This window comes from Hemitrygon akajei, chromosome 18, assembly GCF_048418815.1.
Source record: "Hemitrygon akajei chromosome 18, sHemAka1.3, whole genome shotgun sequence".
Lineage (NCBI taxonomy): Eukaryota > Metazoa > Chordata > Chondrichthyes > Myliobatiformes > Dasyatidae > Hemitrygon > Hemitrygon akajei.
In genome coordinates this window covers 70,017,555-70,035,966 of record NC_133141.1, presented here as the reverse complement: position 1 = coordinate 70,035,966, position 18,412 = coordinate 70,017,555, and the positions used below count along the sequence as shown (strand labels likewise).

The window sequence follows — 18,412 nt, the reverse complement described above, 5'->3', positions numbered from 1 at the left end:
TGTAGCACCGACTTAGCCCCCCTGCCTCCGCCAATCAGGGAGCAGGTGGTGGATGGTCGTACGAGCAGCCGGTGCAGATCACGAGTCCTGGTTATGTGACCACTGACGCCAGGCAGACAATGGCTGAAGAGTATTGATAATGACTGGGGTCACCCATCTTGTAAAGACACTGCCTCAGAAGGCAATAGCAAACCACTTCTGTAGAAAAATTTGCCAAGAACAATCATGATCATGGAAAGACCGTGATCACCCACATCATACGACACAGCACAAAATGATGATGTCATATGACATGGCACACAATGATGATGATAATTGGTTTATTATTGTCAGACACACCAACCTACATAGAAAGCTTGCCTTGCGTACTGTTCATACAGATCAACCATTACACAGAGCATTGAGCTCGAATAAAGTAAAACAATAACAATGCAGAATGACATGTAAAAGCTACCAAAAGAGTGCAGTGTGGGTAAATGATAAAGTTCAAGATCATAACGAGGTAGATTATGGGGCCAAGAGTCTATCTTATCGTACAAGAGTCTGATAACAGTGGCTCAAAGCTGTCCTTGAGCTTGGTGGTATGTGCTTTCAGGCTTTTGTGTCTTCTGCCCGATGGGAGGCAGGAGAAGAGAGAATATTGGGGTGGGTGGGGTCTTTGATTACACTGCCTGCTTTACTGAGGCAGCGAGACATGTAGACCGACTCCACGGGGGAAGGCTGGTTCCTGTGATGTACTGAGCTGTGACTATAACCTTCTGCAGTTTCTTGTGGTCACGTACAGAGCAGTTGCCATACCAAGGTGTGGTGCATCCAGATAGGAGGCGTTCTGTGGTGCTGCGATAAAAATTGCTGAGGGTCAAATTTCTTCAGCATCCTGGGGAAGTAGAGGTGTTGGTGAGCTTTCTTCACCGTGACATCAACGTGGCTGGACGGGAATGCGGCTGTAATTTCCACATTTGGATGGAAGCATGAAGACGAGGCGCCCAATACGACAACCACCAATTACTAAATAAGTGAATCACCCTCTTAGGAACCTTCACTTAAGGGAATGTGAGAGATTTTCAAAGGCTCATAGGGGCAAGAATGGAGCTAAATCATTGGGGTTGATCTCACTTTGTACACAGGTTTTGGAACTACTGTCTATAAATGAAAGAAGGTTCATAATGGTGTGAGTTTATGTTGGTAAACAATAAATTTCACAATCTATGTCAGTGATAATAAACCTGATTCTGATTCTGGTATTGAATTAGTTATGTAGTAGTGTGATCACTCAAGTCGAGTATGATGTCCTCTCGGGGTTATTCCTTTAATGGAGAACTCCTGTGTGTGACTTTGATTTACGTGGGGAGTTTGTTACACAGGCAGCCACCATGTGGACCTTGACAGATCGGGGTCAGGGTCCAGTGACGTGGAGTGCAAGATGACTGGGGACCCTTCACTGCTGCAGCTCCCTCCACATTCACTGTCATTGTCATCATCCTCCGGCAGCTCCACTGCTGAGGTCTTGATTGGACGGCTCTTCGTCTGGAACCTCCCCCTTGACCTTACACCATTGGTGACCCTGCCAGGAGCTAAGCGCCAGACGGCATCGCTCCATCGCTCTCGGGATCTCAGGAACTCCCGATCATCTCCGCCATGACGATGCTTGGAGAAGTGAAATAGTCATGTAGGTAAGTTTTTTAACTATCAAATCTAATTTCCACTGATGCAATGCTTGCTACATGAGAGTTCTTAGAGTCATAGATGTATACAGGCCAGTCGGCTTCATGTCCAATGTTCTTAAAGCTGGTGTCGGGGCTGAGGTGTATCTGAGAAGATTTTTGTTTATCAAGGAAACGTAGACAATGTTGGAAACATACAGGAGCCTGAAGACACACACTGAACATTGTAGGAACAGCTTCTTCCCCTCTGCCATCAGATTTCTGAATGGTCCATGAACCCATAAACACCACCTCACTATCTTTGCTCTCAATTTGCACTACTTATTTAACTTTTTAAATGTATATTTTATTGTAACTTATAGTATATTTTATGCTTTGCTCTGTAATGTTGTCACAAAATAACAAATTTCACAACATATGTCAGTGATAATAAACCCGATTCTCATTCTCATTCTGACTTGTAGGGAAGTCTAGAATTGGTACTGATAATTTTCCCCTTTGTCTTTCAACAGAGACTGGGTTAAGAGGTGTTTTGACAATTTGCTGCAGTACATTTTGAAGACAGATCCCAAATTATCTTCACAATCACCAATTTACCACCTTCCAGTTAATGTCCTTACTTAATAACTGATAATTAATTAAATGGCTTCTGGAATGAAGAGATAACCTTGTTATCACATCTGAAATGTCCCAAGGTCAAATGCCTCTCTCCCTCTCTATTTCTTTAATATTGCTTAATGGGACATGATATAACACAAAAACATAGGAGCAGAGTTAGTCCATCTGGCCCATCGAGTCTGCTCCGCCATTCCATCATGGCTGATTTATTATCCCAACCTACCCTATTCTCCAGCCTTCTCCCTGTAATGTTTGATACTCTTACTAATCAAAAAACTATCAATCTCCACTTTAAATATACTCAGTGACTTGGCCTCCACAGCTGCCTGTGGCAATTAATTCCACAGATTCACCACCACTTAGCTAAAGAAATTTCTCCTCATCTCTGTTCTAAAGGGACGTCCCTTGGGTGCAGAGGTAGAAGAGCATTCAATCTATCATTCCAACAATTAAATCCTTGCACAAGCTAAGCAACATTATTGACAAGGTCTCATTTGGAACTGCAGGCTTCCAGGGACTGGCTGACAAGTAGATATTTTCCATTAGTTCCCCACTGCCAGCCTAGCTAACCTGTGTACTTTGTACAGTTGAAGATTAAGCAGAAATTGAAGACAGGAGCAGAATTAGGCCATTTGCCTCATTGGGTCTGCTCCATCACTCAATCATGGCTCCCAACCCCATTCTTCTGCCTCAGCTTCCTGTAACCTTTGACATCCTGTAGTGAAGAACCTACCAACCTCTGCTTCAAATGACTTGGCTTCCACAGCAAACAGTGGGAATGGATTTCACAGATTCACCACCCCCTGGCTAAAGAAATTCCTATTCATCCCTGTTTTAAATGGACGGCCCTCTATTCGAACATTGTAATCTTTGAGAAGATGAATCTCAAGGTCATATAATATATATATATATATATATACATTGGTAATAAATGTACTTTGAACTTGAACTTAGTCCTAATCTTACCCCACTCCAGGAAACATCTTCTCTATCTAGGCCTTTCAATATTCGGTAAGCTTCAATGAGATCCCTCCTCATTCTTCGAAACTCCAAGTACAGGCCCAGAACCATCAAGCCCTTCTCACATGTTAACCCTAGTTGAGGGTTTCCACCTACTCACCCTGATGTCCTCTGGGTCCAGGCTATGCTCACTCCAGGCAGACGTGATGCTGCTGTTGAGGTAGGAACCAGAGCATCGCATGTCCAGTTCATCCTCGTACACCTCGGCCACAACGTCCTCCCTCAGAGGCAGTCCCAAGTGGAGGAACTGCAAGCAGAAATCCAGATCAGTTGAGACACACGAGACCGCAGATGCTAGAATGTGGAACAACAATCTGCTGGAGGAACTTGGTGAGTGGTGGAGCATAGAACAGTACAGCACAGTACAGGCTCTTTGGCTCACAATGTTGTGCCGACCTTTTAACCTACTCCAAGATCACAGTGAGCGGTAGGGCACTGAAGAGTGTGGTAGAACAAAGGGATTTGCGAGTATAGGTTCATATTTCACTGAAAGTGGTATTACAGGTAAAAAAAACTTTTGACACATTGGCCTTCATAAATCAAAGTTCTGTTTACAGGAGATGGGATGTTATGTTGAAGTTGTATAAGACATTGGTGAGGCCTAATTTGGAGCAGTGTGCAGTTTTGGTCACCTACCTACAGGAAAGTTTGAAAGAGTACAGAGGAAATTTACTAGGATGCTGCCGGGATTGGGGGAACTGAGCTAGAAGGAAAGATTGAACTTTATTCCCTAGAATTTAGAAGATTGATGGGAAATCCAATAGAGCTATATAAAATTATGAATGGTATAGATAGGCAAGCGGGCTTTTTCCACTGAGGTTGGGTGGGACTACAACTGGAGATCATGGGTTAAGGGTGAAAGGTAAAATTTTTATGGGGAACATGAGGGGAAGCTTCTTCACTCAGAGGGTGGTGAGAGTGTGGAATGAGCTGCCAGCAGAAGTGGTGGATATGATTTCAATTTCAACATTTAAGAAAAGTTTGGATAGGTACATGGATGAGAGGGGTACGGAGGGCTGTGGTCCAGGTGCAGGTCGACAGCTAAAATGGTTCGGCATGGACTGGATGGGCCACAGGGCCTGTTTCTGTGCTGCAGTTTCCTATGACTCTATGATTATCAGTCTAACCCTTCCCCCTTACATAGCCCTCCATTTTTCAATCGTCCAGGATTGAAATGTCCCTAGTGTATCTGCTTCCACCACCGACCCTGACAGGGCATTCCACATCTCTCTGTGTAAAAAAAACTTACCGCTGACATTGCCCTCCTTATACTTTTCTCCAATCACTTTAAAATTATGCCCCCTTGTATAAGCCAATTCCACCCTGGGAAAAAGTCTCTGGCTAACCACTCAACTTATGCCTCTTATATGCTTCCATCAAGTCACCACTTGTCGTTCTTTCCTCCAAAGAGAAAAGCCCTAACTCACTCAACCTACCTTTATAAGACATACTGAAGCCATCATCATCATTGTATGCCATGTTGTATGACATGGGTGATCTTGGTCTTTCCATGACCGTGATTGTTTTTGGCAAATTTGTGCCAAGAAGTGGTTTGCCATTGCCTTCTGGGGCAGTGTCTTTACAAGACAGGTGACCCCAGCCATTATCACTACGCTTTCGAGATCTGACCACAGGTGCAAAGAAGCTGGTGCCAACACCTTTGATACAACATTGATTTGCAGAGGAATGATCCAAAGTTACTATGTGAAGAAGATTCCTTGCAATTGCTTCCATATTCACTAGTCCTGTGTGATCAGTCTGACCAAAATCCTTCAGGTAAAATCAGTAAATATTACCATCCTAAGACTCCCACTTGAGTATCAGTTCCACCCTGGGAAAAAGGCTCTGGCTACCACTCAAATGAGTCACTTGTGTGGCAGGGTGGAGATACGTCTCTACCAAAGGAGGTGTGAGGTGCTCCTTCCCTCTGCTAGCCTGGAGGTCACCCTTGGGCAGGGTGTAGCACCTGCTTAGCCCCTGGTCAGGGTCACGTGAAGCCATGGGAGCAGATGGTGGATGGTCATATGAGCAGCCGGTTCAGATCACGAGTCCTGGTTATGTGACCACTGACGCCAAGCAGACAATGGCTGAAGAGTATTGATAATGACCGGGGTCACCCGTCTTGTAAAGACACTGCCCAGGAGAAGGCAATGGCAAACCACTTCTGTAGAAAAATTTGTCAAGAATAATCATGGTGATGAAAAGACCACGATCGCCTGCATCATTCGACATGGCACATAATAAACAAACGCACATTGAAACAGTGAATAGCATTGTTTGCATCAATGACCGACACAGTCTGAGGATGTTCTGGGGGCAGCCACGCTTCTGGCCCCAATACAGTATGCCCACAAATCACTAACCCTAACTCGTACATCCTTGGACTGTGGGAGGAAACCCACGTGGTCACGGGAAAGAAAGTACATCAGCGGTGGGAGTGGAATCCCGATTCTTACAGCTGGTGTTGGAATAGCGTTGTGCTAACCATGGCCCCTCATGACTTTATACAGCCCTGTAAGATCACCCTTCATTCTCCTACGCGCCAATGCAACAAAGTCCCGACTGCTCAATCTCGCACCATCACTGGAGCTGAAGCTTCTGGAATAAATCCTGAACCCACATCCCATGAAATAAGAGCAGTTTCTAAAGGCTTGGAAAGTTTGGGGAGGGTCGAGTGTGGAGTATGGTTATAGTTCCAACCATTAACTTAGACAGTCAGTCTTCCTGCTTATCCCACTGCAACCTGCTAGCACAGTGGCAATGCAACACCTTACAGTGCAGGCAGTCGGGATCTGATTCCCAATGCTGTCTGGAAGGAGTTTGTACGTTCTCCCCGTGACCACGTGGGTGTCCTATGGGCGCTCTGCTTTCCTCCCACAGTCCAAAGACGTACATGTTAGGGTTAGTAAGCTGTGTTGGTGCCGGAAGCGTGGTGACACTTCCACAGCGCTTCCTCGGACTGTGCTGGTCGTTGGTGCATCTCACTCTATGTACCTGTGACAAATGAAGCTGATCTTTCTGAATATGATTGGCTCCCTCTGATGTTACAGCTTGAAATTTATTTTATGTCTGCAGATTGAGCCTTCAGATAAAGTAGGTGGGAACAGGGAGTATTGGCGAATTAAACCCCCTTTACTTGTACAAGTGACAGATAATGCTAATCTTTAAACAGATCTTTAAATTCTTTACTGGAATTCACAGACCACAGTATGAAAGAGAGGTTAATTTTCACTGTCTGGGCCTGGGAAATAAGCTGGAAACATATAAGCTTCCAATTCTGGAGGCTGTCTCAGTTTTCACCGTGTTAGTTCAACAAGCAGGCCAGCAATATGTTCCACTCCATCATATCACCACTCAGCAAGGCAGAACTGAATGCTTACCCTCATATCTTTGTTCTTAGAAATAAGAGCATAGAACATAGAACATTACAGCACTCTACAGACCCTTCAGCCCACAATGTTATGCCGTCCTTTTAACCTACTCCAAGATCAATCTAACCCTTCCCTCCCACATGGCCCTCCATTTTTCTATCAGTCATGTGCCTAACTCTGCCAAGTATGGTCCCAAGCCCGGCTGCAAAAGGGGGAGGGTTGGACATGGGGCCAGCAACCCCATCGCATAAAAAACAGAGCTACAGAAACACTAACAGAAGCTCCGAAGACCTCATCCCTGGGAGAGGAGGCACCTCCATCCAGAGGACGTATGAAGTCGTGTAGTGAAGGCGCAAGCCACAGGGCTGATCACCCTTCTGTCGGCCCAGGACAGAGCTGGCCTTTGACCCAGTGGGGTGATGGGCTTAAGAAGGATGTGCCTATCTTAGAGTCTCTTAAATTTCCCTAATGAATCTGCCTGTAACTCTGCCCCGGTAGCACGTACCACGTACCCACTACTCAGTAAAAATACTTCCCTCCAAACACTTTCAAATTATGCCTCATTTCCGCCCTATGAGAACAATCTCTTATTGTCCACGCAACCTATGCCTCTTATCATCTTGTACACCTCCGTCAAGTCACGTCTCGTCCTCCTTTGCTCCAAAGAGAGAAGCCCGAGCTCACTCAACATAAAACACAGGAAGTACAGCACAGTACAGGCCCTTCAGCCCATGATGCTGTGCTGACCTTTTACCCTACTCTAAGATCAATCCAATCTTACATAGCCCTCTATTTCTCTACCATCCATGTGTCTATCTAAGAGTCTTTATGATCCTATTATGGTTATTATTCTATTATGGATTTATTGAATATACCTGTAAGAAAATGAATCTCAGGGCTGTATATGGTGACATATATGCACTTTGATAAGAAAATTTACTTTGAACTTAAATGTATCTGGCTCCACCACCTCCCCTGGCAGCGTGTTCCACGCAACCAGCACTCTCTGTGTAATAAAACAAACTCTGACATCCTCCAATCACTCTTGTATTAAGCTTTTATGCACCAGTAAAAAGTCTCTCACTGTCCACTCAATCTATGCCTCTTATCATTTGTACACCTCTATCAAGTTACCTCTCATCCTCCAAACTCCTCTTACAGTTAATACTCGGCAATCCAGGCCAACCTCATTCTGGTAAATCTCCTCTGCAAAGCCTCCACATCCTTGCCGGCATGCAGTGACCAGAATTGCACACGATACTCCAAAGCATTTCACAGTATTCCCAGACCCTCGCTGACACCTTTTGTGTCCAACACCTTCTGAAGAAATGTGGCCTCTTCTGCCGTGTCCCCACTCACTCAGCCCTAAATCTATTAACATACAGAAGAGCACAATGCACACCTTTCAGCCCATGATGTCTTGCTGGCATTTTATCCTCTGGAACCGTCCCAGAATTGTTGTAAATGCTTTAGAACATAGAACATTACAGAACAGTACAGCCCTTTTAACCTACTCTAACATCCATCTAACACTTCCCTCTCACATAGTCCTCTGTTTTCTTTTTCTTTCATCCATGTGCTTATCTAAGGGTCTTTTAAATGTCTCCAATGTACCTGCCCCTACCACCGCCCCGCAGCATGTTCCACTCACCCTCTGCGTTCTCTATAAAAAACCTACCTCTGACATTCCCCCCATACTTCCGTCCAATCACCTTAATTATGTCCCTCAGATTAGCCATTTCTGCCCCGGGAAAAAGTTTCGGGCTGCGCGTGCGATCTGACCATGGGTGCAAAGAAGTGTTACTAGCTGGTGCCAATATCATTGATACAGCTTAGATTTGCAGAGGAATGATCCAAAGTTACTATGTGAAGAAGATTCCTTCCAATTGCTTCCATATTCACTAGTCCTGTGTGATCAGTCCGACCAAAATCCTTCAGGTAAAATAAGCAAATATTACCACCCTAAGACTCCCACTTGAGTACGTTCCCCTCTGGGAAAAAGGTCTCTAGCTATCCACTCAATCTATGCCTTTTATCATATTTTACACCTCGGTCACCTGGGTCGTACGAGCAGCTCATGCATGGTTATGCGATCACTGATGCCAGGCAGATACGTCTCTACCAAAGGAGGTGTGAGGTGCTCCTTCCCTCCACTAGCCTGCATGTCACCCTTGCGCAAGGTGTAGCACCTGCTTAGCGCCCCCGATCAGGGTCACGTGAAGCCATGGGAGCAGGTGGTGGATGGTTGTACGAGCAGCCGGTGCAGATCACAAGTCCTGGTTATGCGACCACCAACATTAGGCAGACAATTTCTAAAGAGTATTGATAATGGCTGGGGTCACCCGTCTTGTAAAGACTCTGCCCAGAAGAAGGCAATGGCAAAGCATTTCTGTAGAAAAATTTGCCAAGAACAATCACGGTCATGTAAAGACCATGATCGCCCACGTTAATACGACACGGCACATAACGAACGTACGATCAAGTCACCTCTCATCCTCCTTCGCTGCAAAGAGAAAAGCCCTAGCTCGCTCAGCCTATCTTCATAAGACATGCTAAAGTATTTCATCAATTATAAAATGTTTCAAAGAGAAAATCCCTAAGAAAGCGTTGGTACCTTGGGGACGAGGAGCAGAATTAGAGTCAGCGTGACGGTGAGGTGAGTGTGAACGAAGAAGAGTACTAGCATCCAGTCCGGGTGAAGAGTGGTCGCCATGGTGAACCTAAAGGAAGAGAAGTACTTTATCTTAAAATCTTTGGTGGTTAATGAAAACAATACTGTGTTTTTTGGGAAGGATGAACTCCATCAGTGGTAGCTTAGCATCTATTAACTCAGCTTCACAGGAGTAAACTAAAAGATTGAATGTGATTGTAACTTGGTTTATTATTGTCGGACTTACAATGGAAAACTTTGTTTTGCATGCCATCCATTCAGATAATTTCATTGCAACAGCGTGCCGAGGTAGAGCAAGGGAAAACAATAACAAAAGTGCAGAATGAAGTGCAGAGAAATTGCAGTGCAGGTAGACAATAAGGTGCAAGGTCATAATGAGGCAAATTGTGAGATCAAGAGTCCATCTTATTGTACTAGGTTCAATAGTCGTATTACAGCAGGATAGAAGCTGTCCTTGAATTTTGAGCTTCTATTTATCTATGTAATTATCTATGCTGTTAACAATCTATTTATTTATAGGACTATAAGATATAGGAACAGAATTAGGCCATTTGGCCCATTGAATCTGCTCCGCCATTTCATCATGGCTGATCCATTTCCCTCTCAGCCCCAATCACCTTCCTTCTCCCCATATCCCTTCATGCCCTGACTAGTAAACAACCTATCAACCTCTGCCTTACATATACCCAATGACTTTGCCTTCACAGCCACCTGTGGCAATGAAGTCTTTGGATTCACTCTTTGGTTACAGAAATTCCTCTGCATCTCCATTCTAAAAGAATGCCCTTCTATTCTGAGGCTGTGTCCTCTGGTCTTAGACTCTCCCCACCCACTCTATCAAGGCCTTTCAACATTCGATAGGTTTCAATGGGGTCAGGCCCAGAGCCATCAAATGTTCTTCATATGACAAGCCTTTCAATCCCGCAATCATTTTTGTGAACCTCTTTTGAACCCTGTCCAGTGTCAGCACTTCCTCTCTTAGATAAGGGGCCCAAAACTGCTCACAATACTCTAAATGAGGCCTCAGCAATGCTTTATAAAGCATCAACATTCCATCCTTGTTTTATATTCTAGTCCTCTTGAAATGAATGCTAACATCACATTTGCCTTCCTCACCACTGACTTAACCTGCAAACTAACCTTTAGGGAATCCTGCACAAGGACTCTCAAGTCCTTTTGCATCTCAGATTTTTCAATTTACTTTCCATTTAGAAAATAGTCTACGCTTTTATTTCCTCTATAAAAGTTCATGACCATATACTTCCCAATACTATATTCCATCTCCCACTTCTTTGCCCATTCTCTTAAACTGTCTAAGTCCTCCTGTAGCTTCTGTACTTCTTCAAAACTACCTGCCCTTCCACCTATCTTCATATCGTCTGCAAACGTGGCAGCCATCAATTCTATCATTGATATATAATGTAAAAAGAAGTGATCCCAAACCAGACCCCTGTGGAACGCCACTACTCACCAGCAGCCAAACAGAAAAGGCTCCCTTTATTCCCACTCTTTGCCTCCTGCCAATCAGCCAAGGCTCTACTCATGCTACTATCTTTCTCGTAATACCATGGGCTCTTAACTTGTTAAACAGGCTCATGTGTGATACTTTATCAAAGGCCTTCTGAAAATCCAAGTCCAAAACATCAATCAATTATCCTTTGTCTATGCTGCTTATTATTTCTTCAAAGAATTCCAGGTTTGTCAGGCAAGATTTCCCCTCGAGGAACCATGCTGACTCCAGCCTATTTTATCATGTGCCTCCAAGTACCCTGAAACCACTTTCTTAACAATCGACTTCAACATCTTCCTAACCACTGAGGTCAGAGTAACTGGCCTAACATTTTCTTTCTTCTGTTTCTCTCCCTTCCTGAAGAGTGGAGTACCATTTGCAATTTTCTAGTCTTCTGGAACCATGCCAGAATCCAGTGATTCTTGAAAGATCATTACTAATGCCTCCACAATCTTGTCAGCCACCTCTTTCAGAACCTTAGGGTGTAGTCCATCTGGTCCAGGTGGCTTATCTGCCTTCAGACCTTTCAATTTCCCAAGAACCTTCTCCCTAGTAATGGCAACGTCACACACTTCTGCCCCCTGACACTCTTGAACTTCTGGCATTCTGCTAGTGTCTTCCATAGTGAAGACTGATGCAAAATACTGATTCAGTTTGTCCACCATTTCCTTGTCCCCAATTACTACCTCTCCAGCATCATTTTCCAGTGGTCTAATATACACCTTCGCTTCTCTTTTACACTTCATGTATCTGAAGAAAATTTTGGTATCCTCTTTAATATTCTTGGCTAGTTCACCGATGGGTTCCATCTTTTACTTCTTAATTACTTTTTTAGTTGCCTTCTGTTGGTTTTTAAAAGCCTCTCAATCCTCTAACTTCCCATTAATTTTTGCTCTATTATATGCCCTCTCTTTGGCTTTTATGTTGGCTTTGACTTCTCTTATTAGCCACAATTGTGTCATCTTGCCTTTCAAATACTTCTTCCTCTTTGGGAAGTATATATCCTGTGCCTTTCGAATTGCTTCCAGAAATACCAGCCATTGCTTTTCTGCCATCATCCCAGCTGAATTGATTCTTTTCCAATCAATTCTGGCCAGCTCCTCTCTCATGCCTCTGTAATTCCCTTTACTCCACTGTAATACTGATACATCTGATTTCCTCCTTCTTAAATGGCAGGATGAATTCTATCATATTATAATCATTCCCCGAAGAGTTCCTTTACCTTAAGCTCTCCAGTTCAATGCACAACACCTAATCCAGAATAGCTGATCCCTCAGTGGGCTCAACCATGAGCTGCTCGGAAAGCCATCTCATAGAAACTCCCCCTTTTGGAATCCAGTACCAATCAATCTGCATATTGAAATCCTCCATGACTATTGTTACATTGCCCTTTCGGCATGCATTGTAATGTGTAGACCACGTCTTTGTGCTTTTTGGGGGTCTTTATGCAACACCCATCGGGGTCCTTTTACTCTTACAATGATTCAACGCCTTCTGACCCTATGCCATCTCTTTCTAATGATTTGTTTCATTTTTTTACCAATAGAGCCACCCACCCTTCTGCCTACCTGCCGGTCCTTTCGATACAATGTGTATCCTTGGATGTTAAGCTCCCAACTACGATCTTCTTTCAGCCATGTCTCAGTGATGCCCGCAGCATCATACCTGCCAGTTGCTAACTGTGCTACAAGCTCATCTGCTTTATTCCATACACTGTGCATGTAGGTTTTCGCAAATAAAAACGGCAGAGGAATTTTATGTTTAAGGAAAACCATAACAACTTATTTATTGTACTTGAACACTGAACACAAAGCATGGTAACAGTATGTAATTACATCATCATGTCAAACCAGCCTCAATGTCGGTGGTTGTGAATTATGTACATTTGCACCAATTCCATTACCTTCCACAGGCATCCTGCCATAGAATTCACTAAAACCTGTCCGGAGCTCAGACAAGCTGTCAGGCTTGGGTCCGATGTTCCCTGGGTGGAGGAACAGTAGGTGCCCCTGTCTTGTCCAGAGGTATGATGACATTCTCATGGTCATGTCATGACGCCAGGGGCATGGTAGCGGAATTCTCCAAATTTCGCTGGGTTGGTTTAAGGCAATCTACTGAAATGCATTCAGGTTTACCCCTCTTATAAAAGTCTTTTCTCTCCGTGTGGAATGGGCCATCATAAGGGGGCCTAAGGGAATGTTGTTGTGCATCATGGTGGACGAAAACAAATGAGGTGGAACTTAGGTCAACAGGAGCCCAAGAGAGCTGTTCGCCATGATGGGAGGTAGGAACAGGTGCAAAGGAATTGAATTTACTGAGGGGGGAGAATGTTGTTGAGAGGCTGAGCAGGTGGTCATGGCATCAGGAATAAAATCACCTGGCACTCGTAATGGCTGCCCATATACCAACTCAGCTGTAGACAACTGCAGGTCCTCTTTTGGAGCTATTCTGAGTCCCAGTAGGACCCACAGGATACAATCATGCCAACACTCATCCATCAGGGAAACCCTCAGAGCAGCCTTTAAGAGCAGTGAAACCACTCACATGGGCCATTAGACTGGGGGCAATGTGATGTAGCCTAATGGTGAGGTTCTGGGTCATCACAGCCCAGGGGTCTGAAATGAATTGGGGATCATGGTCAGAGGAAATATCAGATGGGATGCCAAACTGATAAACTCAGGTGCTGATGAACGCCCAAGCCACGTCTATGGCGTCGATGCTAGAGGGATGACCTCTGGCCACCAGATGGTATGGTCCACCATGGTAAAGAGGTGAGTGAAACCACCGGAGGGGGCAAGAGGGCCAACAAGATCTAATTTGACATAGTCAAACTGTTGCACAGAGACCTCAATGGCACCTAAACACGACAGTAAATTTTGTCTGCTGGCACTCCACACAGGTTGCACTCCAATCACACACATCCTTTCCAAGGCCGTGCCACACAAACTTAAGTCCAACCAGTTCCTGTGAGGCCTTCCAGCCCGGGTGCGAGAGGCCATGGATGGAGTCTAAAACAGTCCACCTCCAGTTTGTGGGCATGATTTGGTGAGGGCAACTGGTTGAGGTATCATTCAGAAGAGGAACCCCAGCTTCCCTGAATTTAACATCAGCCAACTGCAGGCCCATCACTGCTGATCAGTAAGCCTGGACCTCTGGGTCAGTAGCTTGGTCAGCTGTCATGTCTGCATAGTCAACCCCAATGTGTGTGGCCTCAATGGCTGGCTGTGAGAGGCAAACAGCCACAGCATTAATTTTCCACTTGATATGTTTTATATCAGTTGTGAACTCTGATATAAACAATAGACAGTAGGTGCAGGAGTAGGCCATTCGGCCCTTCTAGCCAGCACCACCATTCACTGTGATCATGGCTGATCATACACAATCAGTACCCCGTTCCTGCCCTCTCCCCACATCCCTTGACCCCGCTATCTATAAGAGCTCTATCTAACTCTCTCTTGAATGCATCCAGAGACTTGGCCTCCACTGCCTTCTGGGGCAGAGCATTCCACATATCCACCACTCTCTGAGTGAAAAAGTTTTTCTGCATCTCTGTTCTAAATGGCCTACCCCTTATTCTTAAACTGTGGCCTCTAGTTCTGGACTCACCCATCAGCGGGAACATGCTTCCTGCCTCCAGTGTGTCCAATCCCTTAATAATCTTATATGTTTCAATCAGATCCCCTCTCACCCTTCTAAATTCCAGTGTATACAGTGTATATATGTAGGCCAGTTGGTGTTGCTGCCATGCAGACAAACGGTCTGATATTTTGGCCATCATGTGCACGAGGGGCAACGAACACTGTGAAATGGTGACCCTCTGGAAGAAAAAGAAAATGGCGGACATCCAGATGAAGACCAAGAAGCTCACGGTCAAACGTGCTGTCCTTCCTTTTGGGGGACGGAGCTGCCGGATGAAGAAGGCGAGTGGCTGGCACACGCTTCCGACCAGCTGTTCATGCACAGCACAGGCTGAAGTGTCAGTAGTAATGGCTTTAGGTGTGTTGGGAGCAGGTGCACTAGTAGGGTTGCGTTGGAAAGAGCTTTTTGCTATCATCAAGTACCCTGGTCACGTCCGCCAACCAGTCAAGCAGATGATTCGCAGTGTTGTCTTTAAGCGCACTATACAGGGGAAGCACAAGTGCAGCAGCTCGCAGAATGAAACGATGATATAAGTTCACCAATCTAAAATCTCCCGTAGTTTTTTTAATAGCGTGGGGTGGTGGGAAATCCATAATAGAGGCTACCTTTGATGGGAAGGGTTACACACCTTCTATGGAGATGCAATGGCTGAGAAAGTCAATGGTTGACAACCCAAACTGGCATTTAGCAGGGTTAATAATCAACCCACGACCGCTTAAACACTCGAAAAGTGTGCAGAGATGAGGTATGTGTTTAGATTTGGAAGCATTGGTGACAAGTATGCCATCCAGGTAACAAAAAGAAAATCTTAAGTACTTTAATACAGGGTCCATCAGCTGTTGGAAAGTCTGTGCTGCATTTTTTTGCCCAAATGGCATGCGCAGAAACTCAAAGAGACCAAACATGGTTATCACAGCTGTTTTAGGAGTGTCGTCTGAGCACAGAGCCCCTAACTAGATTGATTTTGGAAAATTTTACTTTCTAGCTAAACATGCCGAAAAGTCTTGGCTGGGTAACAATTGGAGTTGGTGGTCTCGTTAAGGCATTGGTAATTACCACATGGGTGGCAACCACCATTGCACTTAGGGACCATATGGAGGAATGAAGTCCAGGGGCTATTCAACTGGCATACAACGCCAAGTCTTTCCATGTTGGCAAACCCAGCCTTCACGGTTGCCAGCTTTTCTGGGTCCAGTCTACACGTGTGGGAATGGACTGGTGGGCCAGTTGCGGGAATGCGGTGCTTGACCCCATGTTTTGCGACTGTAGTGAAGAATGTGGGCTTGGTGATGTCTGGGAATTCACCCAGCAGTCGAGTAAACTCACATGCGCTGGTGTATGCAGTTGCCAGAGTCATTGTGGGGAACTTACTGGGGGAACAAGGTAACAACCCAAAGTCCCTGCCATCTGCAACCTGGCAGTTCTTAAGATCAACTAATAGTCCTTGGGCACACAGGAAATCTGCCCCGAGCAGAGGTCTAGCCACAAAGTCCCACGTGTAATGTCGCTCACTGAAGCAGAGCATCACCCATTGTGTCCCGTAAGTCTGGGTCCAGCTGCTGTTGGTGGCCTCCAGTGAGGTTTCATCACTCTTTGCCTTCTCATCAATAGGCGATGCTGGCTGCACCCTTACCTGAGCACCCGTGTCACATGGGAAGAGTCACCCTGAAAGGGTGTCCATAATGAACAGTAGATGACCCCGGAAGCTGGACCCCACGGTGTTCACAGACCTCTGAAGCTGCAAGGCAGTCAGCACTTCCTAACATTCATACCAAAGCAAGCGTGGTGAAAACACAGATCCAGTGTCGTCTGTTTCGCAGTTGAGGGCATCTTTATGTTGGGGCCTTGCTGACCAGGCTTACTGAGGCAGAGAAAGGAGGAGGAATAATGCATCACTGCCTGGCTGCATGTAGACTATCAGCCATTTTAGCAAGCTTTCTATAATCCTTCACGGGTACATTAGCGAGGGCTATGTGAACTTGATCAGACATTTGCTGCAGGAAGAGTTCTTGAAAAACAAAACAAGGTTGGTGATTTCCCAGGAGCCATGTGGGCCATTAGCTCCGATGGCTTAGCATCGCTGAGGCTGGGCAAGGAGAGCAACAGTTTGGCATGCTCAGTCTCCAGTCTGTAAAAAGAGAGTTTCAGCAATCAGTATTTATCGTCTTCAGATGGGTCTTCTAGTAGACCCGTGGAGTTGCTGAGTGACGCTACCACATAAATATTTGGTGTTGTCGCTGGAGAATTCTGGCTGCGCAAATTGGGCCTCAGCTTGTACAAACCAAGCAAAACTGCTCCCAAATTTTGCTCCCAAAACTGCAGAAGTTTCAAAGCGACTGTGTTGGCCAACATGTTTAATAACTCTGGAATCATCCTAGAGCATCAGGGTCACCAATGTAGGCTTTACCAAATGAAACTGCAGAGGAATTTTATGTTTAAGAAAAACCGTAACAACTCATTTATTGTACTCCAAAACCTGAACACAAAGCACAAAAAAGACACTTTACATAATTACGTCATCATGTCAGACCAGCCTCTTAAGGTGAACCCTAACTCAATGTTGGTGGCTATGAATTATGCATGTTTCCACCAATTACATTACCCTACACACACATTCAAATATAACACCTTCAGTCCTGATTTCACCCATTTCAATTTTGCCTGCCTTTTATATTGCAACTCATCCTGTTGACTGTAATTTTGCCCCATCATCGGCCTCTCTTTGCCAGCAGTCTCACTACACACTACCTCATCCTCAGAACTATCACTCTGGTTCCCATCCCCCTGCCAAATTAGTTTAAACTCTCCAGAACAGCTCCAGCAAACCTGCCCACAAGGATATTGGTTTCCCTTGGGTTCAGGTGTAACCTGTCCCTTTTGTACATGTCATACCTTCTCCAGAAGAGATCCCAATGATTCATAAATCTGAAACCCAGCCCCTGCACCAGTTCCTCAGCCACACATTCATCTGCCAGATCATCCTATTCTTACCCTCACTGGCACATGGCATGGGCAGCAGTTCACAGATTAGTACCCTGTAGGTCCTGTTTTTCAGCTTTCTACCTCCCCAAGATCTCTCTTCCGGACCTCCTCACCTTTCCTACCTATGTCATTGGTGCCAGTATGTACCAAGACTTCTGGATGCTTTAGAAAGCCGTGGACTTGACCTGAGACATCCCTGACCCTAGCACCTAGGAGGCAACATACCATCTGGGTGTCTGTATTGCACCCCCAGAACCTCATCTCTGTTCCTCTGACTATGGGATCTCCTGTCACCACTGCAATTCTCTTCACCTCTCTTCTCTTCTGAGCCACAGCACCAGACTCAGTGCCAGAGACCCGGTCACTGTGGCTCCCTTGGTATGTCATCCCCCCTCAACAGTATCTAAAGTGCTATACTTATTTTTGAGGAGAATGGCCACAAGTGTACTCTGCACTGGCTGTGTCCATTTCCCCTTCTCCTGACAGTCACCCAGTTACCTATCTCCTGTAATCTAGGGGTGACTGCCTCCCTGTAGTTCCTGTCTATTACCTCTTCATTCTCCAGTTTGAGTTGAAGGTCTTTAAGGTGCAGCTCCATTTCCTTAATACGTTCTCTCAGGAGCTGCAGCTTAGTGCCCCTGGTGCAGATGAGTTTATTTGGGAGGCTGGAGGTCTCCTAGAATTCCCATGACTCACACACAGAACAAAACACTGCTCCTGGAGCCACTCTCACTGCACTTCCATGCCCCAACAGACCAGGAATGAAGAATAAAGAAAAGAGAGACTTACCAGACACTTTACCTCGCCCAAGCCTGATGAGTCCAAGCCACTCCAAACACGATGTATTTATTTATTTTGGGATACAGTGTGGATCGAGCCCTTCCAGCCCACCGAGACGTGCTGCCCAGCAACCCACCGATTTAACCCTAGCCTAATC

At 45.3% G+C, this 18,412-nt stretch overlaps 1 protein-coding gene across 1 annotated transcript in view; it reads right to left on the bottom strand.

The window, feature by feature from the left end:
• Positions 1 to 18,412, bottom strand: part of LOC140741503 (uncharacterized) — a 218,847-nt gene that overhangs the window by 18,280 nt on the left and 182,155 nt on the right. Inside the window, exons 9-10 of the mRNA XM_073071780.1 lie at positions 9,288 to 9,393; positions 3,403 to 3,549 (exon numbers count right to left, since the gene is read on the bottom strand). Of these exons, the coding sequence (XP_072927881.1) occupies positions 3,403 to 3,549; positions 9,288 to 9,393 (253 nt within the window). The remainder of the gene's footprint in view (positions 1 to 3,402; positions 3,550 to 9,287; positions 9,394 to 18,412) is intronic.